General features: G+C 29.3%; 3 protein-coding genes and 1 long non-coding RNA gene across 4 annotated transcripts; 2 read left to right on the top strand and 2 right to left on the bottom strand.

Annotated features, from left to right (window-relative positions):
- Nucleotides 1-528: 528 nt before the first annotated feature.
- LOC148235427 (uncharacterized) lies at nucleotides 529-6,362 on the bottom strand. The gene is made up of 2 exons (XR_015809552.1): nucleotides 6,230-6,362; nucleotides 529-887 (listed from the first exon to the last, which is right to left on the bottom strand). It is a non-coding gene; the product is annotated as an uncharacterized LOC148235427 (long non-coding RNA).
- LOC148235428 (uncharacterized) lies at nucleotides 1,082-2,855 on the top strand. The gene is made up of 2 exons (XM_088185770.1): nucleotides 1,082-1,115; nucleotides 1,250-2,855. Exons 1-2 carry the CDS (start codon nucleotides 1,111-1,113, stop codon nucleotides 2,553-2,555), a joined length of 1,311 nt encoding a protein of 436 aa, XP_088041896.1. The 5' UTR covers nucleotides 1,082-1,110; the 3' UTR covers nucleotides 2,556-2,855.
- LOC148235426 (uncharacterized) lies at nucleotides 6,083-7,887 on the top strand. Its single transcript, XM_088185771.1, has 2 exons — nucleotides 6,083-6,164; nucleotides 6,302-7,887. Exons 1-2 carry the CDS (start codon nucleotides 6,160-6,162, stop codon nucleotides 7,566-7,568), a joined length of 1,272 nt encoding a protein of 423 aa, XP_088041897.1. The 5' UTR covers nucleotides 6,083-6,159; the 3' UTR covers nucleotides 7,569-7,887.
- Nucleotides 7,875-12,423, bottom strand: LOC148235425 (thioredoxin-related transmembrane protein 1-like). Its single transcript, XM_088185773.1, has 7 exons — nucleotides 12,213-12,423; nucleotides 10,410-10,571; nucleotides 10,167-10,341; nucleotides 10,005-10,106; nucleotides 9,330-9,413; nucleotides 9,149-9,259; nucleotides 7,875-9,079 (listed from the first exon to the last, which is right to left on the bottom strand). Exons 1-7 carry the CDS (start codon nucleotides 12,350-12,352, stop codon nucleotides 8,972-8,974), a joined length of 882 nt encoding a protein of 293 aa, XP_088041899.1. The 5' UTR covers nucleotides 12,353-12,423; the 3' UTR covers nucleotides 7,875-8,971.
- Nucleotides 12,424-21,595: the final 9,172 nt, after the last annotated feature.

Here is a 21,595-nt window from a genome sequence, read left to right as displayed (position 1 = left end):
TATATGAAAAATACGCCAAAGAAAGCCATAAAAAATAATGGTGATGTAAATTATTCTGGTTTTTCTACAAATGACTCTTTTACTGTAAAACAGACAACACACCGTGATTTCATTATTCCATTATCCTGCCTTCTATTTGTGTAAATCCGTAATTGAGGAACTCTTGCTGGTATAATGTTTTTTCTTATCGATGACATCTGATGGGTAAAAAAGTAATCAAAACAAAGCTAACCTTTCAGCATACAATGAAGTAAAAGAAGCTCTGCATATATAATATATGCAAGTCAATATGGTATAATCGTTGTGAGCATTTTTTTTAATTAAAAAAAGTAAAACTTTATGGAAATTATTTTATTTTTATTTACGATAGAAAAAAAATTCGATACACATGAGAGTCGAGGAAAATAAAATTTTACTTACCGATAAATAATGAACCTGTGATGACGATTATATCTGCTAATATCGGGTTTAATGGCTGCTAAACTGGTACATCTTCGTCGAAGGCGAGTCAAATAATAACAGAGTGAATTTGACTGGTAATAATTTATTTCGGAAGGTGAACTAAAGAAGGAATAAAATATTCTAAATTATGGTAGAAAATATCTTTTTAATACAAATAAAAGCATTTTAATATATCACTCAGAGCTGAATTACAAATTGAAAAAACCGTTATTGTGTTCTGGAACGAAGACCGGAACTGAATTGATACATATTTTTATAATTGAACAATGAAAAAATATAGGTTTGAAGCGCAGTTTTTTATTTGAAGATCAATTACATATTTTATTAAATTGTGGATGAAGGTTTTTATAGATCCATATTCTATACAGCTATGATTCAAATAGTCCTTATTGATTGTCGCCTTCAGGATAAGTATGTATGACTCCCTATAAAACACACTAAGTTTATTTTGATCCAAATTCTATTTTTCTTAAATATTCATAATATAAAAAATATATATAAGCATAAGGTTAATATATTACTATAGTAAGACGGAAATTTCAAGAATTGATAATGAAGTTTATCAAGAGGTCACTAAAATTTTATTATATACGAGTGGGAAATTTTGTTTTTGCTAATTATTGCATTGCATATCAGTACGCAGTAACAATGAGGTAACTCTTTAGTAGTAGTATTGAGTGGTCTAGTTTATAATTTATACAAATTTTATTTACCTGTATAATATCATACTAGACCCCTCAAAAAGTGATATAATTAGAATTAAATTTAAGTGGTTAACATATTTTAGGTTACACGGAATCAATTTATTGTTCTTCATCATTGTATCGACTTATTGTTTTTGCGCAACTTTATGCCAAGATGAAGCATCCCGAGAATGTCCACTACAAAAACAACCAAAGTTAGTAAAAATCAACAATGAAAATTACTTAATGTCGCATTTAAAAACATACTTTGGCACTGCTCCGACTAAACTCCGTTACTTTGACGGCGAGATTATGTACAAGTCCGGAAATAATATATTTTCATACCAAAAAGACAGTGTCGCCGATCGAATGGTCAGTTATAAACTGTTCATGGAAAAGAAGAATAAATATGTCGACAATTTTGGAAATATTGTGGTAAACAGAAACAAAATTTCTTACATGTATGAGCACTACAACAATAAAAAGTTGAAATTGATCACCGATATCGGCACGCAGACTGATTATTTATCTGTCGATATGGACAAGAACAGGATTTATTTGATTGGTTACGATGTTCTAGGACTGGGAGATTATGGTAGTCTATTTGTGTTTAATATGGCTAAATACGATGTAACCGGAGGAATTATAAGGTTACAGACGGTTCAGAATGCTTATAACAATATCGTGGCCATTTCGATAGATACTCTTAGTGGAAATCTTGCCATTGTCGTAAAAGATAGTAATAGCAAATGGTCTTTGCACGTGTTGGAGAATGTAAATACTGAGTCTTGTAAAGTGCCACCCCAACAAGGTATCTATAAAGACGCGTTAAAATCGGCTGTGAAGTTAGCTGGCGAAGAACTGATGAAACTGTACGAAGAGGCTGTAACGGGTAATTTAGAATCGGAGATAATCAAAAGACGGAAGTATATTCAATTTCCTGTCGGAGGCAACACTAAACCTTCAATAGACGACAAAATGGCATCAGAAAATAAGCCAACTCCGGCTTACAGTGATACGGCGGCTGTTGATTTCAACACATGTGGTAATCTATTCATCGATATGACAACCGAAATTGAAAAGTTGAAGAGCGACGCCGACATTTTAAAAGCAAACTATAACAACTGGTATGATAAAATATTCGAATCTGACACACTCAAGAGCCTGAGTGAATTTGAAAAGAAATTTTATAATACACCATTTAATACGACAAAGTTCGAAAATGAAAAAGTTGTGTGTTACGACGAAAATAATAACGAGAATATCATTAAAAGTCTCACCGAAGCTAAGGATATCATAAAGAAGACCATAAATTGGTTCATATTTACAAAAGATTCAATCGACAGTGATGAATCGAAGAAACTGTTTCAATTAGATATGAGAATGCTGGATAATGAGGCTAGTGAATAGATTTCAGATACATAATTGAAGTATTTCATTAGTTTTGTTTTTAGTATATTTACCAGAGCTGAATTTATTTGTAGTTTTATTTACATATATGAATAAAAGGCAATCGATATTTAACTACAACGTCACATATTAACATTTTAGCAATGGGTTGAGGTATATTTGTAAAAATACTACGTTTGTAAATATTCTTACAGAAAATTTTGTATAAATTTTGAAATTTCATGTATTGTAACTATCCGGAATAATTAATACAAAATTATGATTGTAAATTTATTAAAATAAAATGTAATACACAGAAAATTTAAAAATAAACACATATTAAAATAAAAAAATAAGGAAAGATATAAAAATGAATTAATCGACTTTATAAAAAATCACTACATCCAAAAGTGTCATTAGTGTGCTCGTTACTTTAAAACACAATATGTATAAAAAAGTATACAAAAATTAAATGAAGTTTAAGTTAAATTATTACTAATGCTAATAACATGGTAAAAATCATTTCAAGATTTTACATTAAAAAGTATTCCAGTATTTTATGGTTTTTTATTTACTAAAATAAAAAAATACTATATGTATAAAAATCACCGCTGTATTAAACATTAATAATATAATTAATAACAAACAGATTCATCATTTAAAACTGAGTCATAAAATTAAATCATTTGCTTTTATTAAATTTTCTTGCAAATAATTATTTCCAAAATTATGATTGTAAATATATTTAAATAAAATGTAATACACAGAGAATTTCAAAATAAATAATTTTCTTTGTAATAATTACTTCCCTTCTGAAGAGTATATTGAATTAGATCGCACCGTGAGTATTTTAGGATTGTAACCCTTAGATTTAAATGAACAAATCAGTACTGATAATGCACCTTTCTTCCAATCGGTAACATGTATTACTTCTGCTTACTGTTTAATGAAGTAACAACAGAAAGAGAACTATTATTTATGTTTTCTTATAAATTTGTATTATTCTTAAAACATTATATAAGAAAAAAACATCGTCAAATGTGCAGAAATACTACTAATGTCTATATTTTTTATGAAATTTCAATTTTTTTTTGAATTCCGCAAATTATTATTTAGCAATTCATTGAATATTTGTCTTACTTTGTGTTGTTATAATACCTATTTGTAAGTGTTAATTGTTACTTTACTCTAACAAATTAGACAAGATGTAATATAAATGTTGCAACGGCAGGTTTACAATAAAAATAAATACAAAATAAGATTATTTTGATAAAATAATACATGCTTTGGTACTGGTCGATTAATGACAAATCAACACTGGTATTTCATATGTATACGAGCACACATATGATGAAGCAATTTAATGCATGCGCTAAAGTCATCTTAACCACTGAAACGCCAGCGAATCACCGGTGCGTCATTTGTTGATTTTTTTTAGAAATTAATTTTTTTAAACAAGTTAACGAATTACTAACAAATTACATTTTTGTAATCATTAAAGATTATTGTACTAGCTTCATTTATCAGTAAACCAAGTATTTTATATTTATTTTTAGAAAAAGATACTGACCTGTGAAGAGACATTACAGGTGACTCACTAAAAAGTCGCTGGCGTTTAAAGGGTTAACACTCGACCGACCGACAGTTCTTTTAAATTAGAAGGAATTAAAAAGCAAAAATTTACCAAATGTTTTGACTTATATTGGTACATATTGTTGCAATCTGAGGGGTGAATATTGAGATGCGTATGCGCGGGCCTCGCAACTTCGGCACAACTCCCGCGCATAACGGCAGTTGGGCCGCATTGGTCGCCGCTCTCAGAGGGCAGCGCTATCATTCTTAGTGATGGACACCGTGTAAAAACAATTCGCGCGTTTTTTATTTTTCAAGCTCTAATGCGACAGCCTCACATAGGCCAACGTAACAATATGTTAAAATTATTTTATCAGCGGTTTTCAATCTAGGAGTCGCATAAGAAAAAATGAAAATCATAAAATTTGTACTCTTCTACATTCTTTTATTTCTAGTGCAAAAAAACTGAATATTTTGCAACTCAATATAAATTAAATAATAAAAAAAAAAAATTGAGGATTAGTTAACGAAATGCATTGATTTTGTTTCAACGAAAAATGATGCATTGATCGGTGGGTTATGAAGGGGAAAAATGGATATTTAAATTTAATCTTAAATAAAAAGTTAATTTTTTAAAGTACTTTCCTGTTATTAGGTGGCAAATTTATTCTAAAAAAATATTTATTCATGTTTATAAAATTAACGCATTCAAACTGCTTCGTAGCGAAATAGAAGCCGTACAGTTATTGTAAGAACCTGTTTTGTTGTGTTCATGGGGTGTTCACTGTTCTGACCAACGATCACACGCTCCCGCTCATTCGCACCTAACCTATTTAAATTTTAAAATGTATTTATGTAGCAAAACAACGTTTTAAGTGAGCATTTGTCAGAATAGTGAACACCCCATGAATAATTCTCTGCAACGAATCAACTTAAGAATGTAATTTATAATTGTATATAAATAAATAAAATGTATCAGCAAATGAATAAATATTTTTTTAGAATAAATTTGACCCCCCATATCAGGAAAGTATCGAAAAATTAACTTATTATTTTATTTAAACTAAATTTTGGTACTTGCTTATTATTACAGCGCCATGCTCAAATTTGACAGTTGCGAAACATCTAATCGCTGCTAAACAAATTAACCATTATATTCGATTAGGTTAGGTTTGGGTTTGAACAGCAAATTTCCGTTTCGTAATTAAATTAAATTTTGGCGTGGCGCTAAACTAAATGAAATTCGCGTTAAATTTGAGCGCAGCTCCGTGATAATAAACAAGTACAAAACAAAATCAATGCATTTCGTCAAGTAATCTCAAAAACAGCATTTTTTAATATTCTATTCATATTGAGATTCAAAATATTCAGTCTCTATATAAAAAAAATTTAAACTAGAAATAAAGCAATACAAGCCAAAATATTTGATATGTTTTTGTTTTTAATTTGTTTTAATTCAAAAGTTATCATATTTCATGCATCAAGTGTTAGCACAACTTTCACGCGTGCAAACGCGGCGTTGGCCTGTCACTAATCGACGTTGGTTGTTTTTCAAAATAAAGTTTCAATTGGTCAAAAGGTTTTTTTAATAAAAAAATAAATAATCAAAAGTGGTATTATATATTAAACTCAAGTTCTCCTATTTGTGAGAAACCAACAAATTAAAAAAAAAGTTTATTTTAACTTTTTGGGATTACAATTTAAATATTGATTTTGTACATATTAAAAAATATTTAATTCCTAACATCTTCATTAAAAATGTATGCAATTATTTCTTCAACAATGAGTACAAACTAGCGGTTCTCACCAAAGTAGCTAAAGGTTTCAGATTACGGCCGCAAAAGGCAATTGATTTATTAATTTGTAATTAATGTATTTTTTCTAAATATATATGAAAAATATTGTATAATTATAGGGTTATTATATTAATATGGTAAGATGGGAATTTCAAGAGTTGATATTAAAGTTTATCAAGAGGTCACTATAATTTGATTACTTTTATGTGAGATTTTATTTTTGCTAATTTTGCACTTCACATTAGTCCGCCGTAACAATGAGGTAATTCTTAAGTAATTTTATTGAGTGATTTCATTTCTAATCTAGCCATAAAACATTTTATTTACCTGGGTAATTTCATACTAGACCCCTCAAAAAGTTGTATATAGAAATATATTTTAGTGGTTTCCATCTTTCAGGTTTCTTAGCAACAATTTATTGTTCTTCTCCCTTGTATTGACTTATTGTTTTTGCGCAACTTTATGCCAAGATGAAGCATCCCGAGAATGTCCGCTACAAAAACAACCAAAGTTAGTACAAATTAACAATGAAAATTACTTAATGTCGCATTTAAAAACATACATTGGCACTGCTCCGACTAAACTCCGTTACTTTGACGGCGAGATTATGTACAAGTCCGAAAACAACATATTTTCATTCCAGAAAGACAGTATCGCTGATCGAATGATCAGGTATAAGCTGTTCATGGAAAAGAAGAGTAAATATGTGGACAATTTTGGAAATATTGTAGTAAATAAAAAGAAATTTTCTTACATTTTTGAGCATCATAACAATAAAAAGGTAAAATTGATCACCGATATCGGCACGCAGACTGATTATTTATCTGTCGATATGGACAAGAACAGGATTTATTTGATTGGTTATAACGTTCTAGGACTAGGAGATTGTGGTAGTCTATTTGTGTTTAATATGGCTAAGTACGATGTAACCGGTGAAATTATAAAGTTACAGGCGATTCAGAATGTTTACAACAATATTGCGGCCATTTCCGTAGATACGCTTAGTGGAAATCTTGCCATTGTTGTAAAAGATAGCAGTAGAAAATGGTCTTTGCACGTGTTGGAGAATGTAAACACTGAGTCTTGTAAAGTGCCACCTCAACAAATTATATATAAAGACGCGTTGAAATCGGCTGTGAAGTTAGCCGGCGAAGAACTGATCAAACTATACGAAGAGGCTATAACGGGTAATTTCGAGTCAGAGATAATCAAAAGACGGAAGTATATTCAATTCCCTGTCGGAGGTAACACTAAGCCTTCAATAGATAATAAATTAGCATCAGATACTACACCGACTCCGGCTTACAGCGATACAGCTGCTGTCGATTTCAACAATTGCGGTTATCTGTACATGGATATGACAACCGAGATTGAAAAATTAAAGAGCGACAATGATATTTTAAGAACGAACTATAACAACTGGTATGATAAAATATTTGAATCTGACGCACTCAAGAATCTGAGTGAATTCGAAAAGATATTTTATAATACACAGTTCAATACAACAAAGTTTGAAAATAAAAACGTGGTGTGTTACGATGCAAATAATAACGAGAATATCATTAAAAGTCTCACCGAAGCTAAGGACATCATAAAGAAGACCATAAATTGGTTCATATTTACAAAAGATTCAATCGACAGTGATGAATCAAAAAAATTGTTTTAATTAAATATTAATACACCGGATAATAAGGCTATTAAATAGTTTTCGATATATAAATAATTAAAATGTTTTATTAGTTTTGTAATTAATATATTTACAAGAGCTGGATTTTATGATTTGTGATGATTATATTTACATATATAAAAGGTTTAAACTATTGATATCTAACTACATTGTCACATATTAACATTTTGGCAATGGGTTAAGGCATATTCGTACAAATACTATGAATGTAAATGTTTTTATAGTAAATTTGTAAAAATTGGGATATTTCATGTATCGTAACTATATTGAAAAATAAATCCAAAATTATAATTGTAAATTTATTTAAATAAAATATAATACACAGAAGATTAAAAAAACACACATTAAAGCAAAAAATAATAAATGAAATAAAATGAATCGATTGACGTTACAAAAATCACCACACCCCAAAAGTGTCACTAGTGTGCTCTTAAATTTAAAATACAATAGGTATAGAAAAGTAAATAAAAATTAAATGAAATTTAAACTTAAGTATTACTAATTATAATTATTAAGGTCGAAATTGTCTCGTGATTTTGCATTAAAAAGTAATCCAGTATTTCATGATTTTTCATTTACTAAAATAAAAAAAATACTTTATTTAATAATCAAAATAAAAAAAATCACTGGTGTATTAAACATTATTAATATTATCAATAACAAACATTTGTTATTTAAAACTGATTCATAAAATTAAATATTGTCATTTGCTTTTATAATTATTATTATATATATATTATTAAAAAAATGTTTATTTTTTTAAGAACTGGAGTATTCAATTTGTTACAGAAATATAAATTACTCTTTTATAATAAACAGTTAAAAAGCTTCATTTTAAAGAGTTAAGCATTAGTCAACTATTTTTTATAATTTAAAAAATAAAATAAATGCACAATATTAATAAAATATTGACAAGAATATAAGATCAATATTTCATACAAACGAGTTTCCTTACCCCTAACTTTATGAAGTAACAACAGAAAGAGAACTATTATTCCTAATTTTACTGAATTTGTACTATTTTTAAAACATTGCTCTGGACGTCTATAAATGAGATCAGAAAAAATAAAAAAATGTTTTTGGAATGTTTAAAAATAGTTTTTTTAAAACTTCACAAAAATAGGGATAACCAATTGAAAGAAAAATATTTTTTGGATCGTTAAATACTGGGATTGATACTGGCTATATCTTATATCACCGTCTAAAATCTCTGGGCAGTTAAACAATACTTTGTAAATAGTTATTCTATGTATCATCTCATATTCTGTGATAATGAAAAATAGTATATAATACAAAAACAAACAATTTAAAAAAAAATAACGTATCACAGAATATCACAAGATGATTGTGAAACGTGTATGCATTTAGAACGTTATAGTCTCTTATTCGGTATTTGGTTTTTTGTTGCGTTTCCTCACAACACTCGGACTCGGTTGTGAGTTTTTATCGTTCGTCGAATCGTCCTCTCCGTCGCTCTCTGAACCGGATTCCTATTTAAAACATTTTATATTAACGAAACGAACACTAAGATAGTATAAAATAAAATATAAAAAAATTACGGGTGTATCACTCTCAGAATTCTTCTCTTCGTCTTTGTCGCTATCCTGAGAGTCGAACTCTTCAGAATTTTCAGCCTCTTCATCCACCAGATCGTCGTTTATTACTTCCACCTATTATAATTTAATTTTCTTATTTATATATATATGCACGCTATTTGAGAAGGTATAAATAAATTATTACCGCTTCTGTAGGTGGTGTGACCGGAGGTGGCCTTTTACCGGCACTTTTTTGTGGATATAGAAAATCGATACACGCAACCATTAACTGAAATATAGTAAAAAATAAATAAAAACAATCATAAAAATACAAATCAAATCATCAGTTAAAAATGAATTATATTGTAAAAAATACACCACGATAAATAAGGATATCTATTGTACTCTAATGTTGCATTGTGTTTTGCCTGAACATAATATATTTATCTTTTTGTCAATCTATAAGATATTGGTGTAGCTTATTAACTGAACCATAATGACATTCATGTAGTATTAACCCTTTGATTGCCAAAATTTGATATATTAGCTTTTGATCCTTGTGCGAGAAATGTCTGATCCAACGTTATTGAAAAATGACACATTTTCAAGGATCTGTAGTTAGCTTCATCACATTTTACCGAACAAATGTATATTATTTTTATTATGTATACGTTAATATTTAGATAGTAATCTAAAATGTTCGGCAACCAAAGGGTTAGATACCAGAAAAAATAATTTTAAAAAACTAATGATGTAGCAAAACTTATAAATTATTATCACAAATAAATTGCGTTATTATATATTTGTAGCAAAAAGATATGGCTTTAACAGTAATCAATTAATAATTTTTAACTGGTGGAAAGAAATACAATACACTCACCAATCCTATTAACGATCCTAATAAAATAGTAGCTAATGCGAACACTAGGTAAGAGCCCCAAGTAGGAAGACCGTACCTTTCTAGTAAAATATTATGGACCACCTGCAAAATAATCACAGTTAATAACAATTGACATATTGATTAAACTTAAATTTTTTTTACCCTAAGCATCTGTGACATTTTAAAGAAGTAACTGACGTACGACATCTGAATGCTGTTAGGGTCTTTCCACCACGGAACCGGATCAGTATACTTCCATCGCTTTGCCTCTACGTAAGTGTAGAGCGATTCTTTATCCCTAGGACCCTTGTATTGTCTAAATTCACCGTTTATGACACTAAAAAATTATCATCGTGTTTATAAACAATCATTTATATATATTTAAATTTTAATATTTTTTGTTACTGGTAAATGGTCGGTAAGGCGGTGACTAAGAAGCGACCGGATAATCCTGGCGCCGCTGAGACGTCGATTTCAGCGACGTTGATGCCCAATTCCTTGGAATTGGAGCCCAGTTCCGACCATGTGCTTTTAAGTGAGATGCACGCTGGACACCAAGGTGCCATACTGAAATAAATAAACATGATACATTATTTATATGTTACTATTTATAAACTTTTTTACAACATTCAATTATGAGGTAATATATAAGGTATTGAGATAATTTTAAGATAAAACCACTTTTGATTTAAAGACAATTATGTATGAATTAAATTTATGTTAAGTTTGTAAATTAAAACTTTTGTCGAAAATTGATCATTTTGCAGCATAAAGACGAATTTACAATTTTATGCACTATGCATATAACTGGTAAATATTAAAAATAATTTCAACCAAATATCTATAATATAGCTTTATATAATATATGTACACGAAAATGTTAGTAACGCGTATATAAAAAATTTGCACATTAATTATAGCAACTCCTCGTAACTACCGCTGAAATATTTTTCAAATTATGCACAGCTTGTACTTTTTGCGACTGCGTGTTTGAACAAGAACAGAACCGAAATAAACTAATTTTTTTTCGGTTCAACTACGGTTTTCGTTCCGACAAAAATAAGGTTTTCTTCCGGTTTCCGGGTCGAAGCCCTGAATATTTATGAAATAAATACTAGATGCAATCAAATAATTTGATCAGAAGCCGTGACGAATTTTATCAAACGCTTTTTTAAGTCGGCGTAGACGACATAGACTTTGATTTTGGCCTTGGATATAAAAACGAAAGGTCATTTATGAGTCAATGACAGTTTGAAGATAAGAAATCTAAAGTGCATTTAGTGACATAGTAAAACTAGACCTAGAAATATTCATTGGAAAATAGAAAAAAATGCCACAAAAATGAAAGATGTTGCTGATTATTTTTTAATTATGTCCAAAATGAAATGATTTTGTGGACTTGAAATAAAATTAAGTTGGATTTCAACTTAATTTTAAATTTGATGAAATCAGAACTTTTGGTAAATAAAATTCAAATGAGAGAAGAAACTGTTGTAATTGAACTTCAGGGGGCTAAATTTATTCTATAAAAATATTTATTTATATAACGATTATATTTTGATTGAAAATGAAAGTGTTGAAACTGCCTCCTACCGAAACAGAGGTCGTACATTTCCTGCAAGAACACACATTGTTCACAAATTTCAACATTAATTGTAATTTGTAAATGTCATTTATTATATAATATAATATTTTTTATAATAAACTTTACTTTATATAAATAACGGGAAAGTATCTATTTTACATACACCTTTCAGGAATTAATTAAGTCATTGCTAATAGCGCATTTCAAAAAGCAATTTTGATATGTTAGATAAATAAAACCATGACCGAATTTTATATTGACATTTAAAATTTTGTATGTGAAATTCAAAATGGCGGACCACCACTTGTATAAATATTATATATAAAAGTATTATAAGATATATGTATATTATGAAATATAAAAAATGTGCAATTTTAAGGTAGATAAATGTAAGATTGTAATTCAACAGGCAATACGTTTTAGGTTATAGAGAAAAATTAGCATTTTATTTATAAGATCAAATATTACTCATATTTTGACCAAATTTCAAAATAATGCTATTTTTTTTTCAATAAGATATTTTAGTTAGACTTCGGTGGAGTCGAACGGTGGTTATTTGGAATGTTAAAATGTTAATTGCGCGGCATCGGTGCAGAACAAGATGAAATAACGTTTACACTGACAATTCGAGCATCCATTCTCCGGCGAGCGCTTGGTTCCAGTTGGTCTCGTCGAGGGGCACCACGGCCGAGTCGGTCGTCAGGATAAGGCCGGCGGCGAAGAGCACGCCCCATTGCAGCCACCGAGCCCCCGGGAGCCTCATCGTGACGCACACGCCGGCTCTTGGCAAGCGACACCCGACGACACTGGCAACACTGCCGACGATCGCGAACGCCATACGTTTCACACCTCACGCCTTTCGGCCAAAATGGAACAATACCCTTTGAAATGTTTCAATTACATTTTTTTCTATTTACTAATAAATATTTCTAGCTCTACTTTTAAAGTTTTCTAAATTATAAGACATCGCGAATTTTAATTTATTCTAGCATACTGTTAGACAGGTTTCTCTTCTGCTTGAAGAAATATAGCTTCAAGTAAATAATTCGAACGAAGATTGTGAGCCATTCATTTAAGAAAGCAGCTAAAGAACTTCTTCAGGGCGTTTTGTCGTCATATTGCAACTGAAGAGAGCTCGTGTTCGGTGTCTCGGCAATGCATCCGATCGTCGTTACGAAACGTCGTGCAACGGCGCCGACACAATTTTAATGCTTTTAACGTTAAATTTTTGACTTCTGAGAAGTGATATTTGTATTTGCGCCCTCCTATTGACCAAAATTCAGTTTGAATACATTTTAACCAATACTTTCATATCAGAATTCGCAGTAATATCGTTAAGATGCGACGTCTGTCTATACTTCTTCTGCTTATTTATTGGAGTTGAGTTAACAGTGTTTGTATTTTGGACTTGACATAATGATAATTCTAAAAAAAAACTATATCCAGTTTTACAACTTTCATTCGGTCAGGATTGGGTTGTGAGAACAAATGGACGTTTTGCAACTGTACAATTGAGTTTAATAGACATTTTAGAGCAGCATATAATTTCCCTAGCGCTTATCAGTTAAATTATATTTTTGCTTGTAGAAATATATAAATATCTACTAGTAAAAATGTATTTGGTATTGCCTAATGAAAATATAACTTTACTGAAAAATACATATTCACTGTAAAATGTATACATCGCACGAAAATAAATAATGAAAAGTATGTAAATATATATATATATATATATATATATATATATATATATATATATATATATATATATATATATATATATATATATATATATATATATATATATATATATATATATATATATATATATATATATATATATATATATATATATATATATATATATATATATATATATATATATATATATATATATATATATATATATATATATATATATATATATATATATATATATATATATATATATATATATATATATATATATATATATATATATATATATATATATATATATATATATATATATATATATATATATATATATATATATATATATATATATATATATATATATATAATATTACTACATATGGAAAAGTTGAAATCATATAATTTTACTAGCACCAGCTAAATAAATTATATTTTCACTGGTAAAAATGTATTCCGAAATGATTTCACTGAAATTACATATTATAAAAAATATTTTTAAGATAGATTCGAGACTGTTTTTATTTGATTTTATTTCAGGGATTACCCGAGTATTTCTAATTTAGAATCCGGGAATTTCTAATTTAGAATCAATAAATTTCTAATTTAGATTCTGGGAATTTCTAATTTGGAATCAGATAAATTTTATTTTCACGGGTAAAAATATGTATTCAGATATAATTTCAATAAAATGACACATTAAAAAAAATACTTTGGGAAAAGTATTACGTATTTCTTAATTTATTTTTCTTTCTGAGATTGCCTTCCCCCAGGGCTGGCGCCCCGGGCGGTCGCCCGTACCGCCCGCCCCTCGAGCCAGTATTGCAAACAGCGTGGGTTTCGTCCACCCCGTTCCACTGTTACTAACCTTCTCTTTTTCACTAAAACGGTGACAAAATCTCTTTGCTGGGATTAAAATAGATGTCGTATATAATATACGGATTTTGAGAAGGTTTTCGACAAAGTTTTCCATTAGTTATTATTAAAAAATTGACTTCCGTCGCTAGAATGATTTACTTTAGTTATTCTCGAGGTATTTAAGAAATCGTATTTTTATTACGAAATGTATGTATTTCAAAAAAAAAATCTTTTTCACTGCTAACAATTAAAAATATTATACATTGTAATAAACGATATAATAAATGTGTTGACGGGTGTTTTTTTACAACAGATTTAATTTATCTTTCTTTGTAAATATATGTGACAAATATAATCCTATTTTTTATTGTAGTAACTACTAAATATTATTGATTTTTATTACCTCACATCATTGAGAGTAGATTAAAATTCTTAAAACACATATCGATGGCTAAAAGTGTCAAATAACTCCACATTTGACAACTTTGGAGAAACAAAAAACTAAATAGACAAGTTGAAATATAGCAATATCTCAAGTTTGTAGTGTTCAATTGGAGATAAAATGTTTTTGTGCATACGTATTTCGATTAAATATGACATTGTTAAGTAATTTTGACCCAAACGTGAGTTAGCAAATTTATACTTTAAATCATCACTATGTATAACTTAATTTATTTAAAAAATGTAAATCAATGATTTTCTCAAAAAACAATTTGCATGTGCTAGGCCAAATTGTCTGGGACTAAAATGGTTATACAGTATGTATTTACGAATTTTTTGTTCTATATTATTTAAATCAACATTTATAACTCAAATTTAATTAATGTTACTTTTAACATAAATATAAATAAATAAGTATACGAGAGATTAATAATCAATCAAAAATAAATATAATTGAGATATCTAAAATAAAAATCTTCTTATATATTTTTTTTAAATCTTCCATTGTAACCTGACAGCCGTAAGCCCAATGTGTTACAACAGGTAAATCTGTACCAACTGAGTAAGTCAATCAGACATAATGAATACCTACTAGTATTAACCACCAGACAAAGTCTGGGAATCGGTGACATATATATTATTAAATATAAATTATTATGTGCTATACAATTTATAATCAATAGATGTCACTGCAGCTGGGCCGTTTTTTTAATAATAGTGCATTTTTATAAATAAAAATTCTGTGCCGCTGCCTCGGATTTACTAGTCTGAGACGTTATGGAATATTGTTCTAAGCTGCTTCCGGATATGTTTGCTTTGAAGTGTAACACGTAAACAAAGAAAATATTCTAAATTAATATTAATAAAAATAAATTGAGGTTGCCCGATTAATTTCGAACTCTCGGTAATGAATTCTTTTGTTTTTGATTATAATTATATTACAAGGTAGCCAGTGGCAACGTGACGGTTGTTTATAAAAATAATTTTCATTAATTTTTCTTGTGCGTTGTTCGATAATAATCAATATAAATATTTGGATTGTAAATTAAGTGGATACATTTTAACTATAAAAATTAAATATATACATAATGTGTGTGAGGAATAGAAGAATACAGTGATTAAACTATACAGTTGTGGCCAATTGAAAGTTTATATGGCAGTTAATCAATTTTGATGCATTTTTTACAAGTTTTTGAATTTATAATATAACAGATAATTATAATTGTTAACTTTATTTTTTCGTTAATACTGTTATTGCGTCAATTCTGGGAAAGGTGCATTTTTTTTGTCATCCCAGCCAGTGCATAAAGGCGAGCCTCCAACTCTTTTTGGTCTATTTATAGAAAGCAATATCGAGGACGTTCAAAAATTAGAAGCTTGTAAATAAAACAGTTTTATAATATCTTAATTAAATTATTCTGGCGTAATTTCGTCTTTATTTTTAATAAATTCTTGTATTCTGCCTGGCATCGATAAATACAGATTTATAATTATTTTAATATCGATATTCTTTTCCCACACTTCCATATGTTTTTTCAGCTCGGCTTTCTTAATTGTTGTTTTATGATTGCCCATAAATTTTTAATTGGGTTCAGGTCAGGGCTGTTTCCTGGCCTTGTTAATAATGTGATTCACATTAATTCTTTGAATCGTTTAATCTATAGACAGGGGATTAATTTAGTGAAAGTTTGAATGTAAAAACTATAGTTGGACTCACAGAATGAGCTCGAAAGTTACTCTACAATCTTCGACGGTCCAATGACGATGAGCTTTTGCCCATTCTAGGCGATTTTTTTTCATTTTCTCAGTAAATAGTCTTTTTTAATGGGTTTCTCGCTTTAAGTCCAGCTTCAACCAAACGTCTATTCACTGTCCGTCTCGAAATATTCGAATTTGAAGTAGGTAGCAATTCTGTTTGTATTTCAGCAGTAGTTTTGAATCGAAATTTTTTATGATTTCCTTTATTCTGAGCTCTTCTCAAGCAATCACCCATCACCACAAAGACCACCCCCTTGCACCCTCTCTAGAATTCCTGTTTCGCGATATTTAAAAAAAAATTCGAATAGCAGAACCACTATACTTCACTCTTTCTGATATCTCTAGAATTGAAACATTTTCATGATTTTGGGTTTTTCTTTACATAACCGAGGCTAACAAGTTAAAAGATGTTGTAAATTATTACCACAGATGCACTTGACCATCAAAAATACAATAGAGTAAGTTTTGAGGAAAAAATATATCGTGAAATATTGCTATGAAACTTTCAATTGGCCATAGCTATATAAACAATCTTCGAAATGAAATCTTCAAATTTTCCGAGATCAAAACGTGAGTTTTTTATACAATACTTATTAACATTACGAAACATTATATTCTTATATATAATTGTCGCAAGACGTTGAATGTGAGGATATGACTTTTTCATACTAACTTTATATGTGTCTATAATATACAAATGGGTAAAAGTCATTAGAAAATAGTTAAATTTAATTCCGATTCAAAATATCATACCTACTTTAACCCTTTGGACGCGTTAATCAAAAATATTATTTAATTGTTTTTTTTTTTTGAAAAATGCAAATTTTACCTTCATACTGTGTTAAAATGTTCTGATTTTTAAATTTTTATTTATATAAAATGATATTTTATGTTTATCCACAAAAAAAGTTTTTTCTAGAAAAGCAATTTTTACTGATTTTTGCGTAGAGATAAAAAAATCAATTGGGCGACTTTAGTTGATTCCCGCGTGAAAAGGGTTAAGAAGTTTATCAAATTTAGTTCTTTGCGATTATTTTTCTTAAATAATGGCCAAATTCAACATATTCACTTAGAGCAAACATAAATTTGTCCGAACTGTGCAGTAGATATAGATTAGATATTAGGAACACAATTTAAGTAGCAACCGACAGATTGCCCAGAAGCACCCTTTCATTTGAGATTAGTGTTAATGTATACATATAACATCTGTTATGTTGATTATATGGAGGTAATAGAGCATGTTGCATTATGAACTTGCATATACTTATGTTTATTCTCTAATATTTGGACCTAAAACGATAATAATAGTTTTGTTATGATCAACTTTGTATATTTTCATATAACGATATCTTTACATGTAGTTTTGTTTACTTCTTTCAAAATGAATGCAATTCTGATGTTTGAGATCATATTGGAGTTTAGGTTATATGGTATTATATACACAAGACACTAATAGTAAAGATAAATAATCATTAGTTCTCGGAGTCAATTTAAACTTATCACAAATGGTTTATCAAAGTAATGATTGTGTATTTACGCTGACGTTCTGCGCTGACAGTTGATATTTTGGTCTTAGCATCTGATTTAGCGGCCTTTAGATTTTCCCATTTGCGGATAAATAAAACAATAAATTGCAATATAATTTTAATATTTACAAAAAATGAAATGAATATTTTTATCTAATAAAAAATTATAATTTTTCTTAAAAATAGTAATTATAATAAAATTACATTTTTTTCTATATAAAAATATAAAATACTACATTTACGCTGATTATTACTAATTAAAAAATCATTTATAGTGTGAGCTTGCACAAGCGTCACAATAGCAATTTCCTAAGTATTAAAATTTTAATTAACGATATATATCGTGTTACATATACGATATATACTGATGCAACTATTATAACAATATGTTAAAGCGCAAATTCAGCGTTAGCAGGTTATTGCGATATTACTGGCATGGAAGCCATTAAAAAATCAACTAATAATTAACTCGAGCAGCAAACCATGTAGGTATAAGTAAATATTTTATAATGAAATAAAATTAATTTATTATTAATTAACTAAAAATCATACAATATACATATGTATGTGCATTGTGCAATATATAAACGTTTTTAACGATTATTTCTATAATGTTTTCCATAGTTTTTTTTAAATTACCATTTATTTTTCTTAATTACAAGTTAATTGTAAATGTTCTATAGATTGAATTTTTTTTATAGATAATTAATTTATTATTTTTTGTAAATATTTTATTGCAATATGTTCGGCGTTAGCCCAATATGTTACAGCGAGATGAACACAATCAGCAACTATTAAGTAAATGAGTAAAATCCATTTTATTAATTATAAACTATTATTGCCAGGGCCGCCGAGAGCAAACCCGGGTCCTGGGAAAACAATGATACTGGCCTCATGTCAAAAATAGCACTTTATATATTTTTTAACATCGTAATATAGTTTCTTGAATAAATAATAATAGGTACGAGTTAACCCTTTCTATGTTACAAATAGATATAAGCATTAGCCATCATTGCGACATATTTTCTGAAATCATATTTCATGCGAAATAGTTTAATTATGAATTAAAAATTATTAAAAATATCTACTCATAATATTTATCTGATAATAAAACGTGTTTTCTTTGCTGCTCATTGTTGCCATATAGTAAATTTCCAGTCCAGGTCAAAAGTAATAAAATCGCGCCATCGTGGGAAAAAAGTTCGATTATAACTTTTATAACAATATTACGAGTGAAAATCGAATAAAGCACATCTAAACCAAATTGTCACCAAACAGGAGAGCACAAAAAATAATTATCCTTTCTCAGAAGTCAAAAATCCACGCCAAAAGCAATAAAATCATGCCGTTGCCATCGCAGTGGGAGCGCTCGTTACCGAGCGTTTCCACTACAACGACGCTGACACGATTTTATTGCTTTTGACGTGAATTTTTGACTTCTGAGAAGTGATAATTGTTTTTGTGCCCTCCTTTTGACTAAAATTCGGTTTGACCTCTATACTCTGACTAATATTCCCATATTATAAATCTGTAATGTTAGCGGTAAGAATAGCTATCATATTTTTAAAACAGTGTAATATCAAAGTGCGGACAAACTATTAAGCAATATGTTAGATGCCATATCTGTTTGTACTCAATCTTCCGCTTATTTTCCTCTAAAAGATGAGTCGGCTTAGTTTGTATTTTTGACCAGACCTAATAAAATTTCTAAAACTATAATAAGTTTTATAACTTTCATTGTGTTAGATTCGGGGTTTAACATCAAATGGATGTTAAACAACTGTCAAATTGAGTTTCATAGACATTTTAGAGCAGCATATTAGCTCCTATCAGTTAAATTATATTTTCACTAATAGAAATATATATCTATTGGGGAATATGTATTTGGATTTTACTATTTTACTATTTTACACACACAGACTTGGATGCTCGGATCTGAGTGTCCGATCCGTTCGTTTTGAGACGGCGGACAGACACATTTGTGGTTTTTCACACCACACACAATCGGATTTGTCCGCCAAACATCCATCTCGGACAGATCCGTGCGTGTGTGGCGAGCTATTGTTGACAGGAACTGTTGTTCCGCATTGATGCGTCCGAACTTCGGATATGCGAATGACATATCGACCAGTTGTATCAATTTTCAGCGTTACAGCAATAACTACAGTATACGATAACATTATTGCCCACTGAAAAAATATTATACCCGTCTGTCGGAATAATTGTCACCATTTAATATAAATTTTGATCAGTTCAATCTGACTTCTAGCCATTTAATATATGTAAATTCCGAGCAAATAATATAAATTCTGACCAACTAATATTTATTCTGGCAGCTTATATTCTGACATTTTAATTTAAATTCTAACCCATGTAATATAAATTCTGACCTTAACCGCATTAAATTTCTGGCCCGAAAAATACGAGCCAGAAGTAAAAATTAGGAGGCATCCAGAAGCGGTTGATGAAAGACGATGTTGTCCTGCATTTATTGTTCCAAAAGATGAAAGATTTGGCGCCCGTATTTTCGAAAATATTTTTGTTGTAATTAAATATATAGAAACAATACTTGCCGGGGTATTCGAATGCTTTAGTTTATCTAATCAATAAACATAGTGAATCATGCGAGCGGTAATCGGATTATTTTCCGGTATTATTACAACCTCTAGCTGTCGCCATCTGGCTCTTTAATACGCTGGCACTACACACTGATCTATTTAATATCAGCTACGAGGAGCTGGTCTGGGTTGTATCATTTATTTTTAATATATTTTTTTCTTTCTTACTATGTATTTTTTTGTGTAATAGTTTTTTTTCATATGCTGTAATAAAATTATGTATTATTTTTTGACAATCGTGACGCATTGAACGTAACCTGTAAGATCACAATGGTCTATATTAAATTAAAATAAAATATTTTAATAAATAAAAAAATGTGCAGAAAATAACAGCTTTATAAAAATATTTACATATAAATATGTATTAGTGGTTAGGCCACAATGCGTCCACCAGTTACAAGTACCTGGATGAGAACAAATCAATACTATCCGACAGATAATTAAAAAGTCGGGTAGCTATGCTTATTCGGAAGTTGTTTAAAACTCCTGTTTTTGCATGCGGTACTTCAAACAATATTTGGAAACGCAAGCGCTGGTAATTAAGTGGCACACAATAACGAAGTTCTTCCAGATTGGATTGTATATATTCCTTAACAGCAACTTGAAAAGTGCTTTTATAAGTATATTCGTCGACGCGACTCGAGGAAGTCACAACATAACTTCTAGGAATTTAATGGGTAATAAAAATAGATGATATTTATATTACCACATGTGCATGTTTTTAGAAATATTTTTTTGGACCAATTCTATTAGAAGTGAGTCGGTTGCATTATTTGGAAATCAGAGCATGTACAAGGATACTGCGAACTAAGTGATTATGCAAAGCACAGAGTGCCTCCGAACATCCTAATTGATCACACAAATTCCAACATCTTTGTTGTGTATTTTTGCCATATGTCGGTATAATATATAGTCCTCTGGAAATAGCACACCCAAATTGATTACCACTTCTGTGCAATAAAACACGTCGTTATCCATTTATCAGCAATTTTAAATAATGCCTTGACTGCTAAATGATCATGTGACCACTCACATAAATTTTCAACATAAAATTATATTTTTTTACAATCAGTGGAATCTATTTTGAGAAATACTTTCAGGTCATCGGCAAAA

Source organism: Plectrocnemia conspersa, unplaced genomic scaffold (assembly GCF_051122295.1).
Source record: "Plectrocnemia conspersa isolate PC_06_02 unplaced genomic scaffold, ASM5112229v1 ptg000005l, whole genome shotgun sequence".
NCBI lineage: Eukaryota > Metazoa > Arthropoda > Insecta > Trichoptera > Polycentropodidae > Plectrocnemia > Plectrocnemia conspersa.
The sequence above is the reverse complement of the archived record's forward strand: the minus strand, read 5'-3'. Positions and strand labels throughout refer to the sequence as shown.

What these genes read in the sequence shown, in the direction of transcription:
- LOC148235425 (XM_088185773.1), bottom strand. Translation starts at nt 12,352, where the DNA reads ATGAGGCTCCCGGGGGCTCGGTGGCTGCAATGGGGCGTGCTCTTCGCC. An exon ending in GGAGAATGGATGCTCGAATT is followed by an intron (nt 10,572 to 12,212) that starts GTCAGTGTAAAC and finishes TATTTATTTCAG; the next exon opens with TATGGCACCTTGGTGTCCAG. An exon ending in ATTCTGAGAGTGATACACCC is followed by an intron (nt 9,080 to 9,148) that starts GTAATTTTTTTA and finishes TGTTTTAAATAG; the next exon opens with GAATCCGGTTCAGAGAGCGA.